Source organism: Trachypithecus francoisi, unplaced genomic scaffold, assembly GCF_009764315.1.
Source record: "Trachypithecus francoisi isolate TF-2019V2 unplaced genomic scaffold, Tfra_2.0 Lachesis_group17, whole genome shotgun sequence".
NCBI lineage: Eukaryota > Metazoa > Chordata > Mammalia > Primates > Cercopithecidae > Trachypithecus > Trachypithecus francoisi.
This window is the reverse complement of record NW_022681462.1, coordinates 98,665,863-98,689,009: the sequence shown is the minus strand read 5'-3', so window position 1 is coordinate 98,689,009 and position 23,147 is coordinate 98,665,863. Positions and strand designations below refer to the sequence as shown.

The 23,147-nt window shown below is 40.8% G+C and overlaps 1 protein-coding gene across 2 annotated transcripts in view; it reads left to right on the top strand.

Annotated features, from left to right (window-relative positions):
• The window catches only part of TAF1B (TATA-box binding protein associated factor, RNA polymerase I subunit B), an 84,082-nt gene extending 64,586 nt beyond the window's left edge, over positions 1-19,496 (top strand). For both annotated transcript variants that reach the window (XM_033176580.1, XM_033176582.1), the window contains exons 12-15: positions 1,387-1,477; positions 7,250-7,320; positions 8,080-8,302; positions 19,051-19,496. In XM_033176580.1, the coding sequence (XP_033032471.1) occupies positions 1,387-1,477; positions 7,250-7,320; positions 8,080-8,302; positions 19,051-19,252 (587 nt within the window). In that variant the 3' untranslated portion in view covers positions 19,253-19,496. The remainder of the gene's footprint in view (positions 1-1,386; positions 1,478-7,249; positions 7,321-8,079; positions 8,303-19,050) is intronic.
• Positions 19,497-23,147: the final 3,651 nt, after the last annotated feature.

Genomic DNA, 23,147 nt, shown 5'->3' with positions numbered 1-23,147 from the left:
GATAGACAAGTGAAGTGTGACCTTCTGGAGGGAGGGATCATATCTTTTTTTTCTTTTTTTCTTTTAATGTATTTTTAGTGCCTAACATAGTGACTAGCCTAAGAGCAACTCAGTGAAGTATGGTGAATATGTGAATTATTAAATTCAATTCCAGTTTCTTAATGTTCTCATTAGGATTTATGTTCATTGGTTTTAGAGGCTTGAATTTATTGGTAGCAATCAGTTTGTATGTTCTTTCCAGAATATGTGCAAAATAAAATACTACTTTCTGTACGTTGCTCATGTTGGCTTCTATGTAGAGTGAAAGGTTCAACTAGCTGTCTTCTAATATCCCCGCTAATGCTAAAAGGTGATAATTTACTACGCAGACGTATGGAATAAACAGAGTACTTTGACCTGTCTCCCTTGTAAGCCTCAAAATAAATCCATGCTGTCAGCAGGGCGAAGATCACTGTCATTTCTCTCTGCTCTGTCTGCTAATCACCATCCACTGCCCCTAGCATTGTTGATGGGGAGATTGAGGTTTAGAAAAGTTGTGACTTACTCCAGATCAAAGAACCATGAGTTCTATTGATTACTTTAGTTTTTCTCTATTCTTATAATTCTTTTGGTAGTTTTCTCTCCTCTGTGGCTGTATGATCTACAAGGTCATATTGGATTAAACAATTACTATATTGGCCAGTTGAAAAGATTTTTAGTTAGACATGGAAAGAGACTACCTTCCCAGAGAATAATGGAGAATAATCCCTATATGGAGTGAAAGAGTGAGGAGTGAGTTTTTATACTTTACTGCATTCAGTTCTGTTGTCTCTCTGACATCTACGTCTTAATCACACACTCACACCAACTGTCCAATGCAGTCCACTTTCTTACGTGTCTCTAGATTCTTTGAATTAAAATTAGGAGGAATGGGAATAGCAGCTGATGAAACTGGAAGTCTGGGTTCAGCTACTGTAGTATCATTTTACACATTTATCAATCATTTTTTCCCTAATACACATATTCATCATATTGGAACACCATTGTGTGCCAGGCACTGTGCTAGGTGTTGGCTTTGAGGGGAGGAGCAGGCCTTCTTTGTAGTGGCAAACAAAATATGTGTTCTGTTCTCAAGGAGGTAATCGTCAAGTTTAGGAGAAGCAGACATGTAAAAAGATGATTTCAGTATAATTTAATTAGGGCTACAGTATAGGTAGAAACTTAGAGGAGGGAGTGACAGATTTCTCAGGAGAGTCCTATTAGAGTAGAGAGACAATGACTCCATCCGTAGATTCCAAGAGCTAGTATATAAATGTTTAGCTATGTCGATGAATGAAAACTCAAATGAACAGTGTATATTACAGTGTGATTTATTTGGTTAATAATCTTGGATTTTATTTCTTTCAGATAAACCATGGTTTGATTTCAGAAAGTGGTACCAAATTATGAAGAAAGCTTTTGATGAGAAAAAACAAAAGTGGGAAGAAGCAAGGGCCAAGTATGTTCTCTTTCCTGGTTTAGATGCACCTGCTTTACTTCTGTGTCTGTTACTTTACATTTGAAAGCTGAAGCTTCATCAGTATACACTGATCTGCATTGTGACTTTTTTTTCTGGAAATATTAGCCCTACACTCTAACTTTTCTCTTTTTTATATTACTATTAACCAAACTTTAGATTTGATGTGAATTTCACCAGTGTTTTTATTAATGTCCTCTTTCTGTTCCATGATCCAGTGCAGGATACCACAGTATACTTTTTATAATTTATCTTTTTGTAATTTGCGTGAGACTTGCCTATATTTCTAATACTCCTCCCTCTTCCTCTTTCTCAAATATTTAGTCCTTTCTCGTCTATGCTTCCGAATATTAAAAAGATTACAAATGTTACCTTGCAACACGTGTAATTGGAATGTTCCCCCCAAAATAAAGACCCCTGTGAAAGTTAAAGCAAAGCAGACAGCAAGTCCATTTCATTCAGCCAGTGTCACTGCCTTTCTTTGAACTGTGATTCTGATGTGGGCTCGTTGTGGTAGAGTAGAGAGAGCATAAGCAGTGCTAGGTTTGAATCCTGTCTGCATTACAAGCTAGCTGTGTGCCCATGGGCCAGTTACTTAATCTTTTGTTGAGTCTGAGTCTCTGAGGCTTTGAAGAAAAAGGTATCATCTCTGTATTTAATGTAAATTCACTGTGATACTAATTCGACTCAGTAATTTTATATATCCTTTGAGAAAAATCAGGGTTCCCCAAATTAGTTGAAATGAGAATTCGTTCAGCTCCTATTTCTTCATCAGTAAAAAAAACATAATAATGCCCATTTATATACTGTCATTAAGACTCAATTTTCCAGTATGAGAGGAGAACTAGATTATTTTTCCTCTAAATTTCAGAGGGCTTTTAAATAGAAAAACAGACTCTTGGAATGGAAAAGGCACTGTGGAGATGATCCTTTCCAAAGCAGGGAAGTGTGACAGGTTCCCTGTTAGTATGCAGGATCGATGCACAATGAAGAAGAGGGGTGGAGGTGAATTTATCCCAACAGCCCATGGATTTCCAGGAAACCGGGCCCCCGTCCTCCTCATCAGAGAAGGAGTGGCTCTTCAGTCAGTGGCTCTCAGTGGGCACAAGAATAGCAGCAGAATGAGAGTTTGTTATGTGTCTTGGTCATTTTGGAGAATCAGCCTTCCTTTCTGTGGTGCTAGCTGGGGTTAGTCCTGACAGATCCTGAGGACTGGGTGTTTAGGAGCCATTCCACCCTGGTGTCTCGGTGGTGACAGGGCTTTCCTTACCCCAAGCCAGACACCAGCCTACACTTTAAAACATAGCTCTTGGAGGCCCAGTTCATTATTGCAGTGTTGTATCAGTTGCACGTTTAAGACTTCCTGGCTTTTAGCTACTTTTGGGAATAATTTATCCACCAAAGAAAGTAAGTCTGGTTATAAAAGGGCACTTTCCAGGGAGGTACCGGGCCCCAAGGTGGAGGCTGTCGAGGGGACCCCTTTCCAAGGTCCTTCTTCCTAGAGTATGTGCTGAGGGCTGACACACAGGTGCAGTGTGAGTTACTGCTGAGTAATATGCGAAGCACTACCAACTGCTGCTCAGGCACAGAGCTCTGGTGCATGGTGGTCCCCTGTCGGTTTCACCCTTCCCCACCCCCATGTTGACATAAATTTCCAGTTTTTCTCTGTTTCTCTGAACATTATCATTCATGTTGTCAGATGAAAATTATTAAAACATTTTCTATATCTAAGCACGGGTTCCTATGCATGACATTATGAAAAACACTAATAAACAATAGTTGAAAGCCTAAAACAGCATAAGAGGCTGCTTTGATGACTTCTAGCTGTTATAGAAGATGTTGAGAAGAACATGGAGAAAAATTAAGCCTGTGCAGAAAATCTCTATCCCCTAATTGGTGTATAGTGATATCTCATTGTGGTTTTAATTTGCATTCACCTGCTGATTTTTGCCTTACTTTTTGGGTTAGGCAGAAATGTCTTAGATGTGACACCAAGCGCATGATCTATAAAAGAAAAAAAATTGGTAAATTGGACTTCATCAGAAGTAAGAACCTCTGCTCCACAAAAGACACTTAAAAGAATAAGAAGCTACAGACTAGGAGAAATTAAATGTAAATCACATATCCGATAAAATATTTGCATCTAGAGTATGTAAAGAATTACTAGGCAATAAGAAAAAAACTCCATTTTTTTGAATGGGCAAAATATTTGAAAAGACGTTTTACCAAAGATGATATCAAGATGACATGTGAAAAGATGTTTAACATCATTAATAGGGAAATGCAAATTAAAATGACAATGACATATCATTATATACCAATTAGAATGGTTCAAAACAAAACAAAAACAAAAACTGATCATTCCAAGTGTAGGAATTCAAAATGGTACAGCTATTTTGAAAAGTTGGCAGTTTCTCAGAGTTAAACATACATTTATTATGTTATCCGGTGTTTTTCATTCCTAGATATTTACCCTAGTGAAATGAAAACAAGCTCACACAAAAATCTGCATAGGAATGTTTCTAATGGTTTCATTCATAATTGCCAAAAACTGGCAACAAACCACGTGTTCTTCAACTGGTGACTGGATAAACTGTGTTCTATCCATACGTGGCATACCATTTAGCAGTACAGACTTCTGATGCATCCAGCAATATGAGTGAATCTTAAATGCATTATGCTGCGTGAAAGACTCAAAAGGTTACTTATGCTGATTCCATTTATATAACATTCTGGAAAAGGCTAAAGAATAGGGACAGAAAAACAGACCAGTAGTTGCCTGAGATCAAGGATTGACTGTCAAGGGATGTGGGAGGTACTCTGGAGTGATGGAATTGTTCTGCATAGTAATTGTAGTGAATACACACGTGCAACTCTGTGTGTTTGTCAATGCTAGCAGAACTACACTGAAAAGAGTAAATTTTACTGAATGTAAATTATATCTTAATTTTTAAAAATGAGGAAACATGACATGCAGACAGACAAGAGAAGTATATGGATAACATCTAGCTGGAAAACATGGTTTGTGGTGTGTCTCTTTTTGTAGTTTTATGTAATGAGAAAAGGCAGGCAAGGTAAAGTCAATTTTGGAAGAAGCTTTCATTTCAGGTCTCTAAACACTTAGCGTAGTTTTATTTTAGATCACCCTTCCCATTCTTGGAGCATGCCCCCTAAGGACATAATACAGCTCTCTTGATTTACGGCGTGATTGCCACTTGTATAGGCATTTACTGTAAACGCATGAGAAACTTCTATTTAGATTAGGTATTCACAAGGAATGTTTAGCAGTAAGTGTGCCCAGGGATTGGGATTAGACTGTTTAGGGAACTTCTTTATCCTTTGAGATTTTATTATTTAAGAAAATTAATAGCAAAAAATATATTTTAAAGAATCGCTGACTCATTTACCATAACGTTAAATGACAAACTCTCTGATATATTTTTAATGTGGTGTGGTTCACTAAAGTTTAATTTCACATAATTTTCAGGAAACCATCTCCTGTATAACATTAATTACATCTCTACTGCTACCTAATGATTAGAAAAATTACCTTTCTGTTCTTTTTTTTTTTGAGACGGAGTTTCACTCTTGTTGCCCAGTCTGGAGTACAATGACACAATCTCGGTCTCGGCTTACCACAACCTCCGCCTCCCGGGTTCAAGTGATTCTTCTGCCTCAGCCTCCCAAGCAGCTGAGATTACAGGCATGCGCCACCACGCCCGGCTAATTTTGCATTTACTAAAGAGACGGGGTTTCTCCATGTTGGACAGAGTGGTCTCAAACTCCCAACCTCAGGCAATCCTCCCGCCTCAGTCTGCCAAAGTGCTGGGATTACAGGCGTGAACCACCGCACCCAACTCCTTTCTGTTCTTAACATTTAATATCATTGCAGAAATTCAAAATAAAAAGTCAACATCTGTTTTATGTATAGTCATGATTTTACTGACTTGATCAAGTATTTTTAAAAATTCTTGAAAAAAATCAGTTCTTAAATTGGTTAAAATGATTATTTGCTAAATGATATTACTAAAATATTGTTAAAAATGTGTGCTTTTGGCCGGGCGCGGTGGCTCAAGCCTGTCATCCCAGCACTTTGGGAGGCCGAGACGGGCGGATCACGAGGTCAGGAGATCGAGACCATCCTGGCTATCATGGTGAAACCCCGTCTCTCCTAAAAAATACAAAAAAACTAGCCGGCAAGGTGGCGGGCGCCTATAGTCCCAGCTACTCGGGAGGCTGAGGCAGGAGAATGGCATAAACCCAGGAGGCGGAGCTTGCAGTGAGCTGAGATCCGGCCACTGCACTCCAGCCTGGGCGACAGAGCGAGACTCCGTCTCAAAAAAAAAAAAAAAATGTGTGCTTTTATATACGTATTACTTCCTAGTATTAAAAATAAATGGTGAGAAATTATTACAGATACTACAGATTTTTTAAATATTTGTATTTCTGGCTTCCTATTTTTAATCTTTTTTTCTGGAAAGTTCAACAGATATTTCTTGAGTATCTGCTAGCCAGGCACTTTGTCAAGTACTAAATAATAATTCTAATTATTGTATAGGATTTAAAGAACCCATATATACATTATCTTATTCCTCAGAATAACCCTGTGAAAGTAGAGGATAAGTTTAGAGATACTAAATTCATTTCTTTGTTCATTTATTCATCCAGTTATTCTTCAACAAATGTTTAAATGAGTTCCTACTATCTACCATTCCCTGACAACACTAGGGGCATAAGGATGGCTGAGACAGTCGCTGCCTTTGAGAACCTCCATAATTTGTCATTCAGATTATGCTAGCTCTACCACTAGAAAGTGGTGGGCCAGGTCTTCTGATTCATTACTCTTTATTGTTGCCACAGTGTCTTTCAAAATAAGAAAATGGCCTGGGATCAAGAAGAAGGTGGATTTTTTAAATATATATATATAAGTTATGAAAGTCCTCTGCACTAGGGAACACAGAAATAATGAAAATGAGACTAAGAATGAACATTGTTATCTTTGTTCCAGAGCTGCAGTGTCTCCTTGGCAAAGTTTAGCAACAACCACTAGAACCAGAAATAGAACATGTCACTTCCTTTTGGAGTCTAGAACTGATCACCCTAATCTGTAGGAACCTTAGATGGCTCTTAGTGTTTGTCCTGGAGCCCAAGAGCCAGAGCAATCCAAGATCCCCATTTTACAGTGGAAACTCCCTAGCTGCCCTTCCCTTGGCAAGAATAGGCTGAGTCAGGACAGGGACTGTTGGGACTGTGTCATCCTGGAATCCAGTCTTTTCCTCTCCTTTATGCCAGGAATAGAACGATTTCCTGGCATCAAGTGCCAGAGAGATGCATTTATTGTTCACTCTGTGTAAGTTATTCAGAAGTACTACTAACAACTCTCAGCAAAAAGGCAGTGGGGCAAAGGCAATGAGGAACAGTTGTTTCCAGGTGGCTTCACTTTATGAGAACGAGCAGCAAGGGAAATTTATGGTGAAGGAAACTTTCTATGTTTTTTGTATAATTAATAGCTTCTTCAAGATGTCACGGCGTCTGGGCAGCTTTTGAGAGGAGCACAGCATTCTCTTGGCCTGGGCTCTCGGTCAGTGCTTCCTTCTAGGGCCTAAGTTCAATAGACAATATAGACATGTGCCAATAAGCCATTCTAAGCCAGAACTATAACAAAATATCGGAAATCTCAGATAGTGCTTCAGACAATGTGTTTATGTCCGTTTCATCTCCATCCTGCTCCAGCTGTTTCTTTACCATGTACAGGTACCTGTGGAAAAGTGAAAAGCCACTCTACTACTCGTTTGTCGACAAACCAGTAGCATATAAGAAAAGAGGTGAGTCCGGTTTTGTCTTAATACCAAGTAGCAACACAATTGTAGAAAAATTAAATATCTGGACTTGAAATGTTGAATGCTTAAGTTTTTTACTTTTTTTAAACAAATGTTCCAGGGCACGTATACATCCAAAGGAGCATCATGCTCTGCAAGAAATCTCTGCAGGAATCTACTTCAGGAACATGCCGTTCTTCAAAACAGAGCCTCAGTTCCTGCCAAAATCTAAAATCCTAAATCGTTCTGATTTTGGGAATTCTTTGCTTATAGAATTCTTTTTAGATTGTACATTCTTTTTGAAGTAGTTTTCCCCATGCACCTCATCCAGTTTCATTTTCTCTTTTTTTTTTTTTTTTTTTTTTTTTTTTTGAGACGGAGTCTCGCCCTGTCACCCAGGCTGGAGTGCAGTGGCCGGATCTCAGCTCACTGCAAGCTCCGCCTCCCGGGTTTACGCCATTCTCCTGCCTCAGCCTCCCGAGTAGCTGGGACTACAGGCGCCCGCCACCTCTCCCGGCTAGTTTTTTGTATTTTTTTTTAGTAGAGACGGGGTTTCACCGTGTTAGTCAGGATGGTCTCGATCTCCTGACCTCGTGATCCGCCCATCTCGGCCTCCCATTTTCTCTTAAGGTTATCCTGTTACATTACCGTGGTACATTTGCCAAAACTAAGGAACCAATATTGATACATTCTTACCAAGTAAGTTCCAGGCTTTATTTGTAATTTAATATTGTTATTTTGTTTCCTTTTTTTCTCCATTTCCAGAAATGGTGGTGAATCTACAGAAACAATTTAGCACACTGGTTGATTCAACAGCAACTGCTGGAAAAAAAAGTCCTTCAAGTTTTCAGTTCAACTGGACTGAAGAAGACACTGATAGAACATGTTTCCATGGACACAGCCTTCAGGGAGTCCTGAAAGAGAAAGGCCAATCACTGCTAACTAAGAATTCATTATATTGGCTTAGTACACAGAAATTCTGCAGATGGTAATCAATGCTTTTAGAAAAAGTCACATATAATTGAAGCAGTTGCCTATATAAGAGCCAGATAGGTTTTTTGTTGGAATTAGAAGCTAGTGAGCTTAAAGTCATGAAAATCAGAATTATACATTGAGTCTTGTGTAAGAGTTCTAGGAAAGCTGGTAAAAATCAAGAAAGAGAATGCAAGGCAATTAGCACAACTGTTGCCTCTAGCTAAATTAACCTGCAGTGCGGCAGGCAGGCGATAGAAGTGGCTGTAAATGCTGATCAGGAGAATGCGCTGTATTTTTTAGTACATATCACTTCTCTGAGTCAGTTACCTTTTTCATGTCTTTCTACCTCTTAATACTTCCTTAAGTATTTCCTAAAAATAAGGATATTCTCTTAAGTGACCACAGTACAGTTATCAAACTCAGGAAACTTAATATTGATACGATACTTTTATCTCACCCACAGTCCATATTCCAGTTTTCTCATTAGATCCCCAGTGTCCTTTTTTTTTTTTTTTTTGAGACGGAGTCTCGCTCTGTCACCCAAGCTGGAGTGCACTGGCCAGATTTCAGCTCACTGCAAGCTCCGCCTCCCGGGTTCACGCCATTCTCCTGCCTCAGCCTCCCGAGTAGCTGGGACTACAGGTGCCCACCAACTCGCCCGGCTAGTTTTTTGTATTTTTTAGTAGAGACGGGGTTTCACCGTGTTAGCCAGGATGGTCTCGATCTCCTGACCTTGTGATCCGCCCACCTCGGCCTCCCAAAGTGCTGGGATTACAGGCTTGAGCTACCGCGCCCGGCCCCCAGTGTCCTTTTATAGCAGGATCAAGTTCAGGAGTAGGTATGGCATTGATTGATTTTATCTCTTCGGTCTCCTTTAATCAGATTGTCCCTCAGCCTTTCTTTGTCTTTCATGACATTGACCTGTATTTTTCAGAAATGTCAGTGGTGTTATACAATGTTTCTCAGTATGGATGTGATGGTTCCTCATGTTTAGATTCAGGTTCTGCATCCATGGCAGCTTATGTCGTGATCCGTACCTTTGTGCTTTTTCACAGGGCATGAGGGTGGATTGTGGATGATCTCAGATTTAATACTGCAGTATAACACAGTGAGTGATACATAGAGCTTAGTGTAGTCAGCGATGAAAATGCTGAGATTTTTTTCTCTGCCTAAAGTATAAAACTAAATTCTGACTGTATGAAGTTTTAGTGATAGCATGACTTTAGACACCAAACTTATCTGTCAGCCTTCCCTGTTCTAGACCAGAGCCTAGCACTGCAGAGGAAGCAAAAAAGGCTTCAGCTGGGCAGTAAAAATGCCACAGAGACTGTAACTAAAACTCAGCCTCTTTCCTCAGAGAGCCCCTTAGCCCCTCACTCAGAGCCCCTGACTCTGCCCTTAGGCTGAGTTGTCTGATTTCCAAATTGCTCATCATCAAAGAAACAAAACCAGAGGTCCGAGAAGCACTCTGCTGATAGACGTCTTGACGGCAAACATGAATGACACCCTTGACAACAATAGGGGGGCCAGCATCAGAATCCAGAGCAGACAGAACTCCATTCGCAGAGCCTGAAGTTCATGGCTCCATGCCACTAAGTAAGGGGACCACATCCCTGCTTCAGCACAGCGCATGTCCCGAGACGCTGTGTGCCTTCGTGGTGGGTTTTATTAGCATGTTTTCTAATGTTTCTACGATAAAAACAGGCAACTGTAACAATATCATTGTAAAGGCCAAAATATGCTGAATATGCCCTAAGACAACCATCAAAAATGGTTACAATGAAAAGTGATGCTTTTGAGAGCAGATATTTAGCTATGTAGAGAATTTCATTAGGCAGAAGGACTTATTTCGGAGGGTTCAGAAGAAACAAAACATTTACTGTAAAATTGTGAAAACACTCAGAGCTTGGGAACTAGGCAGAGAAAGGCCACAAGAGTACTTCAGGTATGGGAGGCTATTTATTCTTCCTAGCTGAGGCAGAGTTAACAATTTCAATGAATTGAAATGCCCTTACTATTCCCAGTTGTTTTAACAGTTGGCTGGGTCAGAAGACCTGACTTCTTACAGGTGGTGGCCATGACCTTCCTGGGAGTTCCATAGATGAGGCAGAGCAGTGGTCTTTAGTTGTATTCCACAGGAAATGGAAGTGCTTTGGCTGCCCCACAAAAATTTGATTTGAATTTTTAAAAAATTATTTTTAACTATTTTTTAAAACTATAGTGAAAAAACAGTACTCAGGCTGGGCAGGGTGGCTCATATCTGTAATCCCAGCACTTTGGGAGGCCGAGGCAGGCCAGTAGCATATAAGAAAAGAGGATTATAAATCATGCTGCTATAAAGACACATGCACACGTATGTTTATTGCGGCACTATTCACAATAGCAAAGACTTGGAATCAACCCAAATGTCCATCTGTGACAGACTGGATTAAGAAAATGTGGCACATATACACCATGGAATATTATGCAGCCATAAAAAAGGATGAGTTTGCGTCCTTTGTAGGGACATGGATGTAGCTGGAAACCATCATTCTTAGCAAACTATCACAAGAACAGAAAACCAAACACCGCATGTTCTCACTCATAGGTGGGAACTGAACAATGAGATCACTTGGACTCGGGAAGGGGAACATCACACATCGGGGCCTATCATGGGGAGGGAGGAGGGGGGAGGGATTGCATTGGGAGTTATACCTGATATAAATGATGAATTGATGGGTGCTGACGAGTTGATGGGTGCAGCACACCAACATGGCACAAGTACACATATGTAACAAACCTGCACGTTATGCACATGTGCCCTAGAACTTAAAAGTATAATAAAAAATAAAAATAAAAATAAAAAAATAAAAAAAGAAGGGAGGGAGAGACAGAGAAAAAAAAAAAGTGTAGGTACTGTTATTTTTTTCCTGTTTTACAGATGAGAGAATCCATAGTCACAGCTGATGGGTGGCAGAGGGTTTTGCTTGGTTGGTTGATTGGTTTTGGGGTTTTTTGCTTTGGGGTGTTTGTTTTTTTGAGACAGAAGCTCGTTCTGTCACCCAGGCTGGAGTGCAGTGACACAGTCTTGGCTCACTGCAACTTCCCTGGTTCAAACAATTCTTGTGCCTCAGCCTCCCGAGTGCCTGCTACTACAGACATGTGCTACCACCCCTGGCTAATATTTGTATTTTTAGTAGAGACGGGTTTCATCATGTTGGTCAGGCTGGTCTCAAACTCCTGATCTTGTGATCTGCCCGCCTTGGCCTTCCAAAGTGCTGGGATTACAGGCATGAGCCACTGTGCCCAGATAAGTGGCAGAGTTTTGCAGTGCAAACACAGACATTAAGGAATTTAGGGCCATATATGTTATGTAAGTCATAATATCTCAATGTTTATAGCTTCTATATGTTATTTATTTACTTGCTTTTTAAAGTTGATAATGGGGAATTTCTGGTATACTCAGAAGTAGAGTAGTATAAAGAACCCGCCTGTTTCTGTCACCCAACCTCAGCAACTGTGACATGGCAAGACTTGCTTCACCCAGGCTCCAGCTTACTCTACCCCTCTACCCCCCATTATTTAGAAGCAGATCTCAAACATCATATTTTTAAAAGTAAAACTGTAATACCATTAATCAGATACAAAAAATTAATAGTAATTTCTTAATATTATCCAACATACAGTCAGTGGTTAGATTTTCCCAATTGTCATATAATTTTTTAAATGAGTTTAACTCAGAATCCAAACCAGGCCCATATATTGCAAGTGGTTGACATGGCTTGTAAGTGTTTCAGTTCTTCAGAACCCCCCTCTTTATCTCTCTTTTTTCTTCTTACAGTGTACTTACTGAGTAATCCTGGTCATGTGTCCCATAAAATTTTTCATAGTCTGGATTTTGCATATAGACAGTGACATGTGATGCCATTTAACCTCTTCCTCTGTCCCTGGATAGCCTATATGTTGGTGTAGTTAGAGTTTGAGATTGGCAGTTATGGCCGGGTGCAGTGGCTCATGCCTGTAATCTCAACACTTTGGGAGGCCGAGATGGGTGGATCACCTGAGGTCAGGAGTTCGAGACCAGACTGGCCAACATGGTGAAACCCCGTTTCTACTAAAAATACAAAAATTAGCTAGGCATGGTGGTGCATGCCTGTAGTCCCAGCTACTTGGGAGGCTGAGGCAGGAGAATCGCTTGAATCCGGAAGGCAGAGGTTGCAGTCAGCGGGGTGAGACTCTGTCTCAAAAAAAAAAAAAAATGAGATTGGCAATTAGCATTAGAGATTTGATCAGATTCAGGTTTAACTTTTTTTTTTATGCTTTAAGTTCTAGGGTACAAGTGCACAATGTACAGGTTTGTTTACATAGGTATCTGTGTGCCATGTTGGTTTGCTGCACCCATCAACTGGTCATTTACGTTGGGTATTTCTCCTAATGTTATCCCTCCCCTTGCGCCCTACCCCATGACAGGCCCTAGTGTGTGATGTTCCCCACCTCGTGTCCATGTGTCTCATTGTTCAATTCCCGCTTATGAGTGATAACATGCGGTGTATGGTTTTCTGTCCTTGTGATAGTTTGCTGTTTTAGCTTCATCCATGTCCCTGCAAAGGACATGAACTCATCCTTTTTTATGGCTGCCTAGCATTCCATGGTGTATATGTGCCACATTTTCTTAATCCAGTCTAATATTGAAGGACATTTGGGTTGGTTCCAAGTCTTTGCTATTGTGAATAGTGCCACAGCAAACATATGTGTGCATGTGTCTTTGTAGTAGCATGATTTATAATCCTTTGGGTATATTCCCAATAATGGGATCACTGGCTCAAATGGTATTTCTAGTTCTAGATCCTTGAGGAATTGCCACATTGTTTTCCACAATGGTCGAACTAGTTTACACTCCCACCAACAGTGTAAAAGCGTTCCTGTTTCTCCACATCCTCTCCAGCATCTGTTGTTTCCTGACTTTAATGATCGCCATTCTAGCTGGTGTGAGATGGTATCTCATTGTGGTTTTGATTTGCATTTCTCTGATGATCAGTGATTTTCATGTGTCTTTTGGCTGCATAAATGTCTTCTTTTGAGAAGTGTCTGTTCATATCATTTACTCACTTTTTGATGGGGTTGTTTTTTTCTTGTAAATTTGTTTAAGTTCTTTATAGATTCTGGATATTGGCCCTTTGTCAGGTGGGTAGATTGAAAACAATTTCTCCCATTCTGTAGGTTGTTCACTCTGATGGTAGTTTCTTTTGCTGTGCAGAAGCTCTTTAGTTTAATTAGATCCCATTTGTCTATTGGCTTTTGTTGCCATTGCTTTTGGTGTTTTAGACATGAAGTCCTTGTCCATGCCTATGTCCTGAATGGTATTGCCTAGATTTTCTTCTAGGGTTTTATGGTTTTAGGTCTAACATTTAAGTCTTTAACCCATCTTGAATTAATTTTTGTATAAAGTGTAAGGAAGGAATCCAGTTTCAGCTTTCTACATATGGCTAGCCAGTTTTCCCAGCACCATTTATTAAATAGGGAATCCTTTCCCCATTTCTTGTTTTTGTCAGTTTTGTCAAAGATCAGATGGTTGTAGATGTGTGGTGTTATTTCTGAGGCCTCTGTTCTGTTCCATTGGTCTATATTTCTGTTTTGGCACCAGTACCGTGTTGTTTTGGTTATTGTAGCCTTGTAGTATAGTTTCAAGTCAGGTAGCATAATGCCCCCAGCTTTGTTCTTTTTGCTTAGGATTGTTTTGGCACTGCGGGCTCTTTTTTGATTCCATATGAACTTCAGTTTTTTCCAATTCTGTGAAGAAAATCATTGGTAGCTTGATGGGGATGGCATTGAATCTATAAATTACCTTAAGCAGTATGGCCATTTTCATGATATTGATTCTTCCTATCCATGAGTGTGGAATGTTCTTCTATTTGTTTGTGTCCTCTTTTATTTCATTGAGCAGTGGTTTGTAGTTCTCCTTGAAGAGGTCCTTCACATCCTTCACATCCCTTGTAAGTTGGATTTCTAGGTATTTTATTCTTTTTGTAGCAATTGTGAATGGGAGTTCACTCATGATTTGGCTGTTTGTCTGTTATTGGTGTATAGGAATGCTTGTGATTTTTGCACATTGATTTTGTATCCTAAGACTTTGCTGAAGTTGCTTATCAGCTTAAGGAGATTTTGGGCTGAGACGATGGGGTTTTCTGAGTATACAATCATGTCATCTGCAAACAGGGACAATATGACTTCCTCTTTTCCTAATTGAATACCTTTTATTGCTTTCTCTTGCCTGATTGCTGTGGCCAGAACTTCCAACACTATGTTGAATAGGAGTGGTGAGAGAGGGCATCCCTATCTTGTGCCAGTTTTCAAAGGGAATGCTTCCAGTTTTTGCCCATTCAGTATGATATTGGCAGTGGGTTTCTCATAAATAGCTCTTACTGTTTTGAGATACGTTCCATCAATATCCAGTTTACTGAGAGTTTTTTGCATGAAGGCTGTTGAATTTTGTCGAAAGCCTTTTCTGCATCTGTTGAGGTAATCATATGGTTTTGTCATTGGTTCTGTTTATATGCTGGATTATGTTTATTGATTTGCGTATGTTGAACCAGCCTTGCATCCCAGGGATGAAGCCAACTTGAACGCGGCGGATAAGCTTTTTGATGTGCTGCTGGATTCAGTTTTCCAGTATTTTATTGAGGATTTTTGCATCAATGTTAATCAAGGATATTGATCTAAAATTCTCTTTTTTTTGTTGTGTCTCTTCCAGGCTTTGGTATCGTGATGATGCTGGCCTCAGGGAGGATTCTCTCTTTTTTCTATTGATTTGAATAGTTTGAGAAGGAATGGTACCAGCTCCTCTTTGTACCTCTGATAGAATTTGGCTGTGAATCCGTCTGGTCCTGGACTTTTTTTGGTTGGTAGCCTATTAATTATTGCCTCAATTTCAGAGTCTGTTTTTGGTCTATTTAGAGATTCAACTTCTTCCTGGTTTAGTCTTGGAAGGGTGTATGTGTCCGGGAATTTATCCATTTCTTCTAGATGTTCTAGTTTATTTGCATAAAGGTGTTTATATTATTCGCTGATGGTAGTTTGTATTTCTGTGGAATCGGTGGTGATACTCCTTTATCATTGCATCTGTTTGATTCTTTTCTCTTTTCTTATTTATTAGTCTTGCTAGCGGTCTGTCAATTTTGGTGATCTTTTCAAAAAACCAACTCCTAGATTCATTGGTTTTGTTTTTTAAGGGTTTTTTGATTTTTGTGTCTCTATCTCCTTCAGTTCTGCTCTAATCTTAGTTATCTTCTGCCAGCTTTTGAATGTGTTTGCTCCTGCTCCTCTAGTTCTTTTAATTGTGATGTTAGGGTGTCAATTTTAGATCTCTCCTGCTTCCTCTTGTGGGCATTTAGTGCTATAAATTTCCCTCTACACACTGCTTTAAATGTGTCCCAGAGATTCTGGTACGTTGTGTCTTTGTTCTTACTGGTTTCAAAGAACATCTTTATTTCTGCCTTCATTTCGTTATTTACCCAGTAGTAACTCAGGAACAGGTTGTTCAATTTCCAAGTAGTTGTGCGGTTTTGAGTGAGTTTCTTAATCCTGAGTTCTAATTTGATTGCACTGTGGTCTGAGAGACAGTTTGTTATAATTTCTGTTCTTTTACATTTGCTGAGGAGTGCTTTACTTCCAACTATGTGGTCAACTTTGGAGTAAGTGCGATGTGGTGCTGAGAAGAATGTATATTCTGTTGATTTGGGGTGGAGAGTTCTGTAGATGTCTATTAGGTCCACTTGGTGCAGAGATGAGTTCAAGTCCTGGATATCCTTGTTAACCTTCTGTCTCATTAATCTGTCTAATATTGACAGTGGAGTGTTGAAGTCTCCCATTATTATTGTATGGGAGTCTAAGTCTCTTCGTAAATCTCTAAGGACTTGCTTTATGAATCTGGGTGCTCCTGTATTGGGTGCATATATATTTAGGATAGTTAGCTCTTCTTGTTGAATCGATCCCTTTACCATTATGTAATGGCCTTCTTTGTCTCTCTTGGTCTTTGTTGTTTTAAAGCCTGTTTTAACAGAGACTAGGATTGCAACCCATGCTATTTTTGCTTTTCATTTGCTTGGTAGATCTTCCTCAATCCGTTTATTTGAGGCTATGTGTGTCTCTGCACATGAGATGGGTCTCCTGAATACAGCACACTGATGGGTCTTGACTCTATCCAGTTTGCCAGTCTGTGTCCTTTAATTGGGGCACTTAGCCTATTTACATTTAAGGTTAATATTGTTATGTGTGAATTTGATCGTGTCATTATGATGTTAGCTGGTTATTTTGCCTGTTAGTTGATGCAGTTTCTTCCTAGCATCGATGGTCTTTACATTTTGGCATGTTTTTGCAGTGGCTGGTTACCGGTTGTTCCTTTCTGTGTTTAGTGCTTCCTTTAGGAGTTCTTGTGAGGCAGGCCTTGTGGTGACAAAATCTCTCAGCATTTGCTTGTCTGTAAAGGATTTTATTTATCCTTCACTTATGAAGCTTAGTTTGGCTGGATATGAAATTCTGGGTTGAAAATTCTTTTCTTTAAGAATGTTGAATATTGGCCCCCACTCTTTTCTGGCTTGTAGAGTTTCTGCCGAGAGATTCACTGTTAGTCTGATGGGCTTCCCTTTTTGGGTAACCTGACCTTTCTCTCTGGCTGCCCTTAACGTTTTTTCCTTTATTTCAGCCTTGGTGAATCTGACAATTATGTGTCTTGGGGTTGCTCTTCTCAAGGAGTGGTGTTCTCTGTATTTCCTGAATTCTCCCTGTCACTTTCAGGTACACTAATCAAACGTAGATTTGGTCTTTTCACATAGTCCCATATTTCTTGGAGGCTTTGTTTGTTTCTTTTTACTCTTTTTTCTCTAAACTTCTCTTCTCACTTTATTTCATTAATTTGATCTTCAATCACTGATACTCTTTCTTCCACTTAATCGAATCGGCTACTGAAGCTTGTGCATGCATCACGTAGTTCTCGTGCCATGGTTTTCAGCTCCATCAGGTCTTTTAAGGTCTTCTCTGCACTGTTTATTCTAGTTAGCCATTTGTCTAATATTTTTTCAAGGTTTTTAGCTTCCTTGCGATGGGTTCGAACATCCTTCTTTAGCTCAGAGAAGTTTGTTATTACTGACCTTCTGAAGCCTACTTCTGTCAGCTCGTCAAAGTCATTCTCCGTCCAGCTTTGTTCCGTTGCTGGCGAGGAGCTGCAATCCTTTGAAGGAGAGGAGGTGCTCTGGTTTTTAGAATTTTCAGCTTTTCTGCTCTGGTTTCTTCCCATCTTTGTGGTTTTATCTACCTTTGGTCTTTGATGTTGGTGACCTACAGATGGGGTTTTGGTGTGGATGTCGTTTTTGTTGATGTTGATGCTATTCCTTTCTGTTAGTTTTCCTTCTAACAGTCAAGTCCCTCTGCTGCAGGTCTGGTGGAGTTTGCTGGAGGTCCACTTCAGACCCTGTTTGCCTGGGTATCACCAGCAGAGGCTGCAGAACAGCAAATTCTGCTGCCTGATCCTTCCTCTGGAAGCTTTGTCCCAGAGGGGCACCCACCTGTATGAGGTGTTGGTTGGCCCCTGCTGGGAGGTGTCTCACAGTTAGGCTACATGGGGGTCAGGGATCCACTTGAGGAGGCAGTCTGTCTGTCCTCAGAGCTCAAATGCCATGCTGGGAGAACCACTGCTTTCTTCAGAGCTGTCAGACAGGGACATTTAGGTCTGCAGAAGTTTCTGCTGTCTTTTGTTCAGCTATGCGCTGCCCCCAGAGGTGGAGTTTACAGAGGCAGCAGGCCTTGCTGAGCTGCGGTGGGCTCTGCCCAGTTCAAGCTTCCTAGCTGCTTTGTTTACCTACTTAAGCCTCAGCAATAGCGGATGCCCCTCCCGCTGCCAGGCTGCTGCCTCACAGGTTGATCTCAGACTGCTGCACAAGCAATGAGCAAGGCTCCATGGGCGAGGGACCAGCTGAGCCAGGCTCAGGATATAATCTCCTGGTGTGCTGTTTGATAAGACTGTTGGAAAAGCGCAGTATTTGGGCAGGAGTGTCCTTATTTTCCAGGTGTAGTCTGTCACAGCTTCCCTTGGCTAGGAAAAGGAAATCCCTTCCCAGGTGAGACGATGCCCCACCCTGATTTGGCTTGCCCTCCGTGGGCTGCACCCACTGTCCAACCAGTCCCAATGAGATGAACTAGGTACCTCAGTTGGAAATGCAGAAATCACCTGTCTTCTGCATCGATCATGCTGGGAGCTGCAGACCATAGCTGTTCCTATTTGGCCATCTTGGAACAGAAGGCTTTACTATTTTAAAATAAGGGAAATTGCTTGGTAAACTCTTCTCTCACAGTACATATAGTATTGCAAGCTACGTTATAAAGTCTAGTGTCTTATGTTGGGTGGAAGTCGGGGATTATTTGTTTTCTTTAGTTTGTTTTAGAAATATGTTCCGAATCTCTCCCTGTGTGCTTTTGTTTGCCTTGACCATGGTAAGAAGGTGGAGTGGTGCCCCGTCTGGAGTGAAGAAACTTTGAGCAGAGAGTTGAAGGACCAGCTCCTGGCACCACCTGTGGCCCTTGTGTGGTGGCCATGGACAGTGTGAACATGTTTTCCTTTGTGCAGTTAAGGAGTTACCAAATTCTTCTAGGTTTCCTTCCAGCTCGGGGTCCTGTTTTAAGCCTAACCATATATATTTGTTAAGTTATTTGGGGAGATGTTCAGGGGTTAGTGTGTGCCTTTCTTGGTTACCATCTAAAGAGAAATTCTTTTTTCTTTTTCCCTTCTAGCTATTGTACACACGTGACAACCTATGAAGAATCAAATTATTCTCTGAGTTATCAGTTTATACTAAATATCTTCTCCTTCCTGCTCAGAATAAAGACTTCCCTTCTCCATGAAGAAGTGAGCTTAGTTGAGAAGAAACTTTTCGAGAAAAAATATAGTGTAACAAAAAAGAAATCAAGATCCAAGAAAGCGAGACGACATTGAGAAAATGAAACTTTCTGGAAAAATATTTTAATATTGATAGTAACATCAGATTTTAATATAACATTCCAGAGAATTGTGGAAAATACTGCATATATATGTATATGCTCTGACACATATTTACATATATGTCAAGTGTGCTTAGAAAATTGTATATTATAAAGCAGGTGAGCTTTGTTTGATTTTATTTTTCAGAGTATGAATATTCTAAGAGAAAGTTAAAACAACAGTAAATTATATAATTGTATATATTTATTTAATTTTTTTTTGGGGGACAGAGTCTTGCTCTTCGCCCAGGCTGGAGTGCAGTGACACGATCTTGGCTCACTGCAAGCTCCGCCTCCCAGGTTCATGCCATTCTCCTGCCTCAGCCTCCCAAGTAGCTGGGACTACAGGTGCCCGCCACCACGCTGATTTTTTTGTTTGTTTTTAGTAGAGACGGGGTTTCACCATGTTAGCCAGGATGGTCTTGATTTCCTGACCTCGTGATCCATCCACCTCGGCCTCCCAAAGTGCTGGGATTATAGGTGTGAGCCACTGTGCCCAGCCAGTAAATTGTATAGTTGTATCCAAAAATGTATAGTCATTGTATTTTAAAGCTAAATTTATTTTTTAAAGTAGATCCCTTCCTTATTCTTTACACCCCAGAGTAAATCCCAGATGGATCAAAGATCTAAACATAATCTTTCATATTTAAAAATATAAAAGTATTAGTAGAAAACAAATATGAATGTTTTGCTGTTGGAATGGCATAGTCAATTTTTGCAGCATATGATGAACAAAGGAATAATTTCTTTAATGTGTCAATAGCTCTTGCAAAGCAAAAGGAAAAAAGCAAACTGAATAAGGGATATGAAAAATTAGTTTTCTGAAGGTCAAGCCAAAAAACATGATAGGATACTCGACCTCACTCATACTCAAGAAATACAAATTGAAGCGAATACTGTTTCCCACATACTGGATTGGCAGAGATTATAAAGATGTATAAAACCTGGTAAGGACATTGGAAAATCAGGCATTCTTGTTCTGAGTTCATTTATGCATGCAACATATAGCAACTCCTGTGTTCCAGACATGCTCTAAGCACTGGGGATACAGCACTGAACGAGACCCCCACCTTTAAAGATCGTAGGTTCCAAATGGGTGGAGGCTAATAGTAAAATATATATATAATGTTTTGGGGAACTCAGTACAATGAAGAAAAAGCAAGAAAAGAGATAAATGATAAGGTAGGCCATTTTATAAAGGGTGGCTGAGGGAGGATCCTCTGGGGCAGTGGCATTAGAGCAGAGACCAATTTGCATGGAACACAGTAGCGCGAGCAGCCGTGAGCCGTGCGGCCCATCCAGGGGGAGATCAGCACAGGCAGAGGAAAGACGTGCAGAGGCTGTGAGCAGGGGCATGCTGGGTGCAGTCAAGGACTGGCAAGCTGTCCAGAGTGGCTGGAGCAGTGTGGTTGAAGGGGAGAGGGAGAGCAGATGGGCAGATGGGATGGTAGAGGTTGCTCTGAGGTCATGGGAAGGATGACCTTACCATGGTTGACTTTTATCTCAAATGTTACAGGAAACCATTCAAAATTTTTAAACAAAAGAATGATGTGATCCAACCTATATCATAAAAGTATCACTGACTATTCTGATGAGTACACTGTAGTGTGGATGCGGGCAGTGGTTAGAGAGTTCATTTTGAATTGAATATATTTTGTTACTCTCTACCTGTTTCACTTACTGTAAGGTTTTCTTTTTTCTTTTTTTTTTTTTTTTTTTTTTTTTGAGACAGGGTCTTGCTGTGTCACCCAGGCTGGAGTGCAGTGGCGTGACCTTGGCTCACTGCAGCTTTGACTCCCCGGCTCAAATGCTCCTCCTGAGCCTGAGTAGCTGAGACCACAGGCATGTGCCACCATATCCAGCTAAATTTTTTGTTTTTTGTAGAGACAGAGGTCTCACTATGTTGCCTAGGCTAGTCTTGAACTTCTCGGCTCAAGTGATCCTCCTGCCTCAGCCTCCCAAAGTGCTGGGATTACAGGTGTGAGCCACCACGCCTGGCTGACTACAACTTTTAATATTTTTTAATTTTTGCAACTTTTTTTTTTTTTTTTTTTGAGACGGTGTCTTGCTCTGTCACCAGGCTGGAGTGCAGTGGCGTGATCTCCACTCACTGCAAGCTCCGCCTCCCAGGTTCACACCATTCTCCTGCCTCAGCCTCCCATGTAGCTGGGACTACAGGCGCCCGCCACCGTGCCTGGCTAATTTTTGTATTTTTAGTAGAGACAGGGTTTCACCGTGTTAGTCAGGATGGTCTCGATCTCCTGACCTCGTGATCCACCCGTCTCGGCCTCCCAAAGTGCTAGGATTACAGGCGTGAGCCACTGTGCCCGGCAACTTTTTTTTTTTTTTTAAACGGAGTCTCGCCCTGTCGCCCAGTGTACAGTGCAGTGGCACGATCTCAGCTCACTGCAAGCGCCGCTTCCCGGCTTCACGCCGTTCTCCTGCCTCAGCCTCCCGAGTAGCTGGGACTACAGGCACCTGCCACCACGCCTGGCTAATTTTTGTATTTTCAGTAGAGACGGGGTTTCACCGCATTAGCCAGGATGGTCTCCATCTTCTGACCTCGTGATCCACCCCCCTCAGCCTCCCAAAGTGCTGGAATTACAGGCTTGAACTACCACACCCAGCCTAATTTTTGCAACTTTTTATAATGAGACTTATACAATGATTTAAATTACATACAGGGTGCTCAGCCAGCACAAAGCTGTGGTGAGATTTGGGTCCAGGTCTCAGGCTCTAGATTCCAAACCACATTAAAAAAAAAAAAAAAAAAAAAATCACCTGCAGACTGCCTATAGCTTTAACAGTCTCTGTCTCCCGTTCATTCACATCCTTCGGGTAGAGAAAGGTTTGTATTTTAGTACATTTGATTCAATAGACATTTCTTGATTATCACATTGATTCTCAAAGTGTGGTCCCTGGACCAGCGACATCAGCATTACCTGGGCACTCATTAGAAATGCACATGTAGAATTTTGATTTAAAAATTTTAAGAATACCATCCTGGCTAACACGGTGAAACCCCGTCTCTACTAAAAAACTACAAAAAACTAGCCGGGCGACGTGGCTGCGCCTGTAGTCCCAGCTACCCAGGAGGCTGAGACAGGAGAATGGCGTGAACCTGGAGGTGGAGCTTGCAGTGAGCTGAGATCCGGCCACAGCACTCCAGCCTGGGTGACAGAGCGAGACTCCATCTCAAAAAAAAAAAAAAAAAAAAAAAAATTTAAGAATTAATAAATAGTTCAAGTTTTTACAAAAACAAAATAATAAAACTCTTTCCCTTTATATATACATAAAAAAAACTTTCTGGAATGATATAGCAATAGTGGTAATTTCTGGTTGGTACGATAACTATAGTGATTCTGTTTTCTTGGTGACTCTGCATTTTATAGTTGTGTATTAAGAGTTGTATTTTTTTTTTTTTTTGAGGTGGTCTTTTTCGCTCAGTCTGGAGAGCAATGGTGCAATTATCGCTTGCTGCAACCTCCACCTCCTGGGCTCAAGTAATCCTCCTACCTCAGCCTCCAGAGTAGCTGGGACTGCAGGCCCATGCCACCATGCCTGGCTAATTGTTTATTTTTTTGTAAAGCTGATGGGGTCTCGCTATGCTGCTCAGGCTGGTCTTGAACTCCTGACCTCAAGCGATCCTCCCGCCTCTGTCTCCCAAAGTGCTGGAATTACAGATGTGAGCCACTGTGCCCAGCCTGGTTTGGTAGTTTCTTAAAAGTGAAAATTAGACCTACCATGTGATCCAGCCATTCCACTACTAGGTATCTACCCAAGAAAGATAAAAGCATGTTTCCACACAAAGACTTGTATACAAATATTTATAGCAGCTTTATTTGGAATAG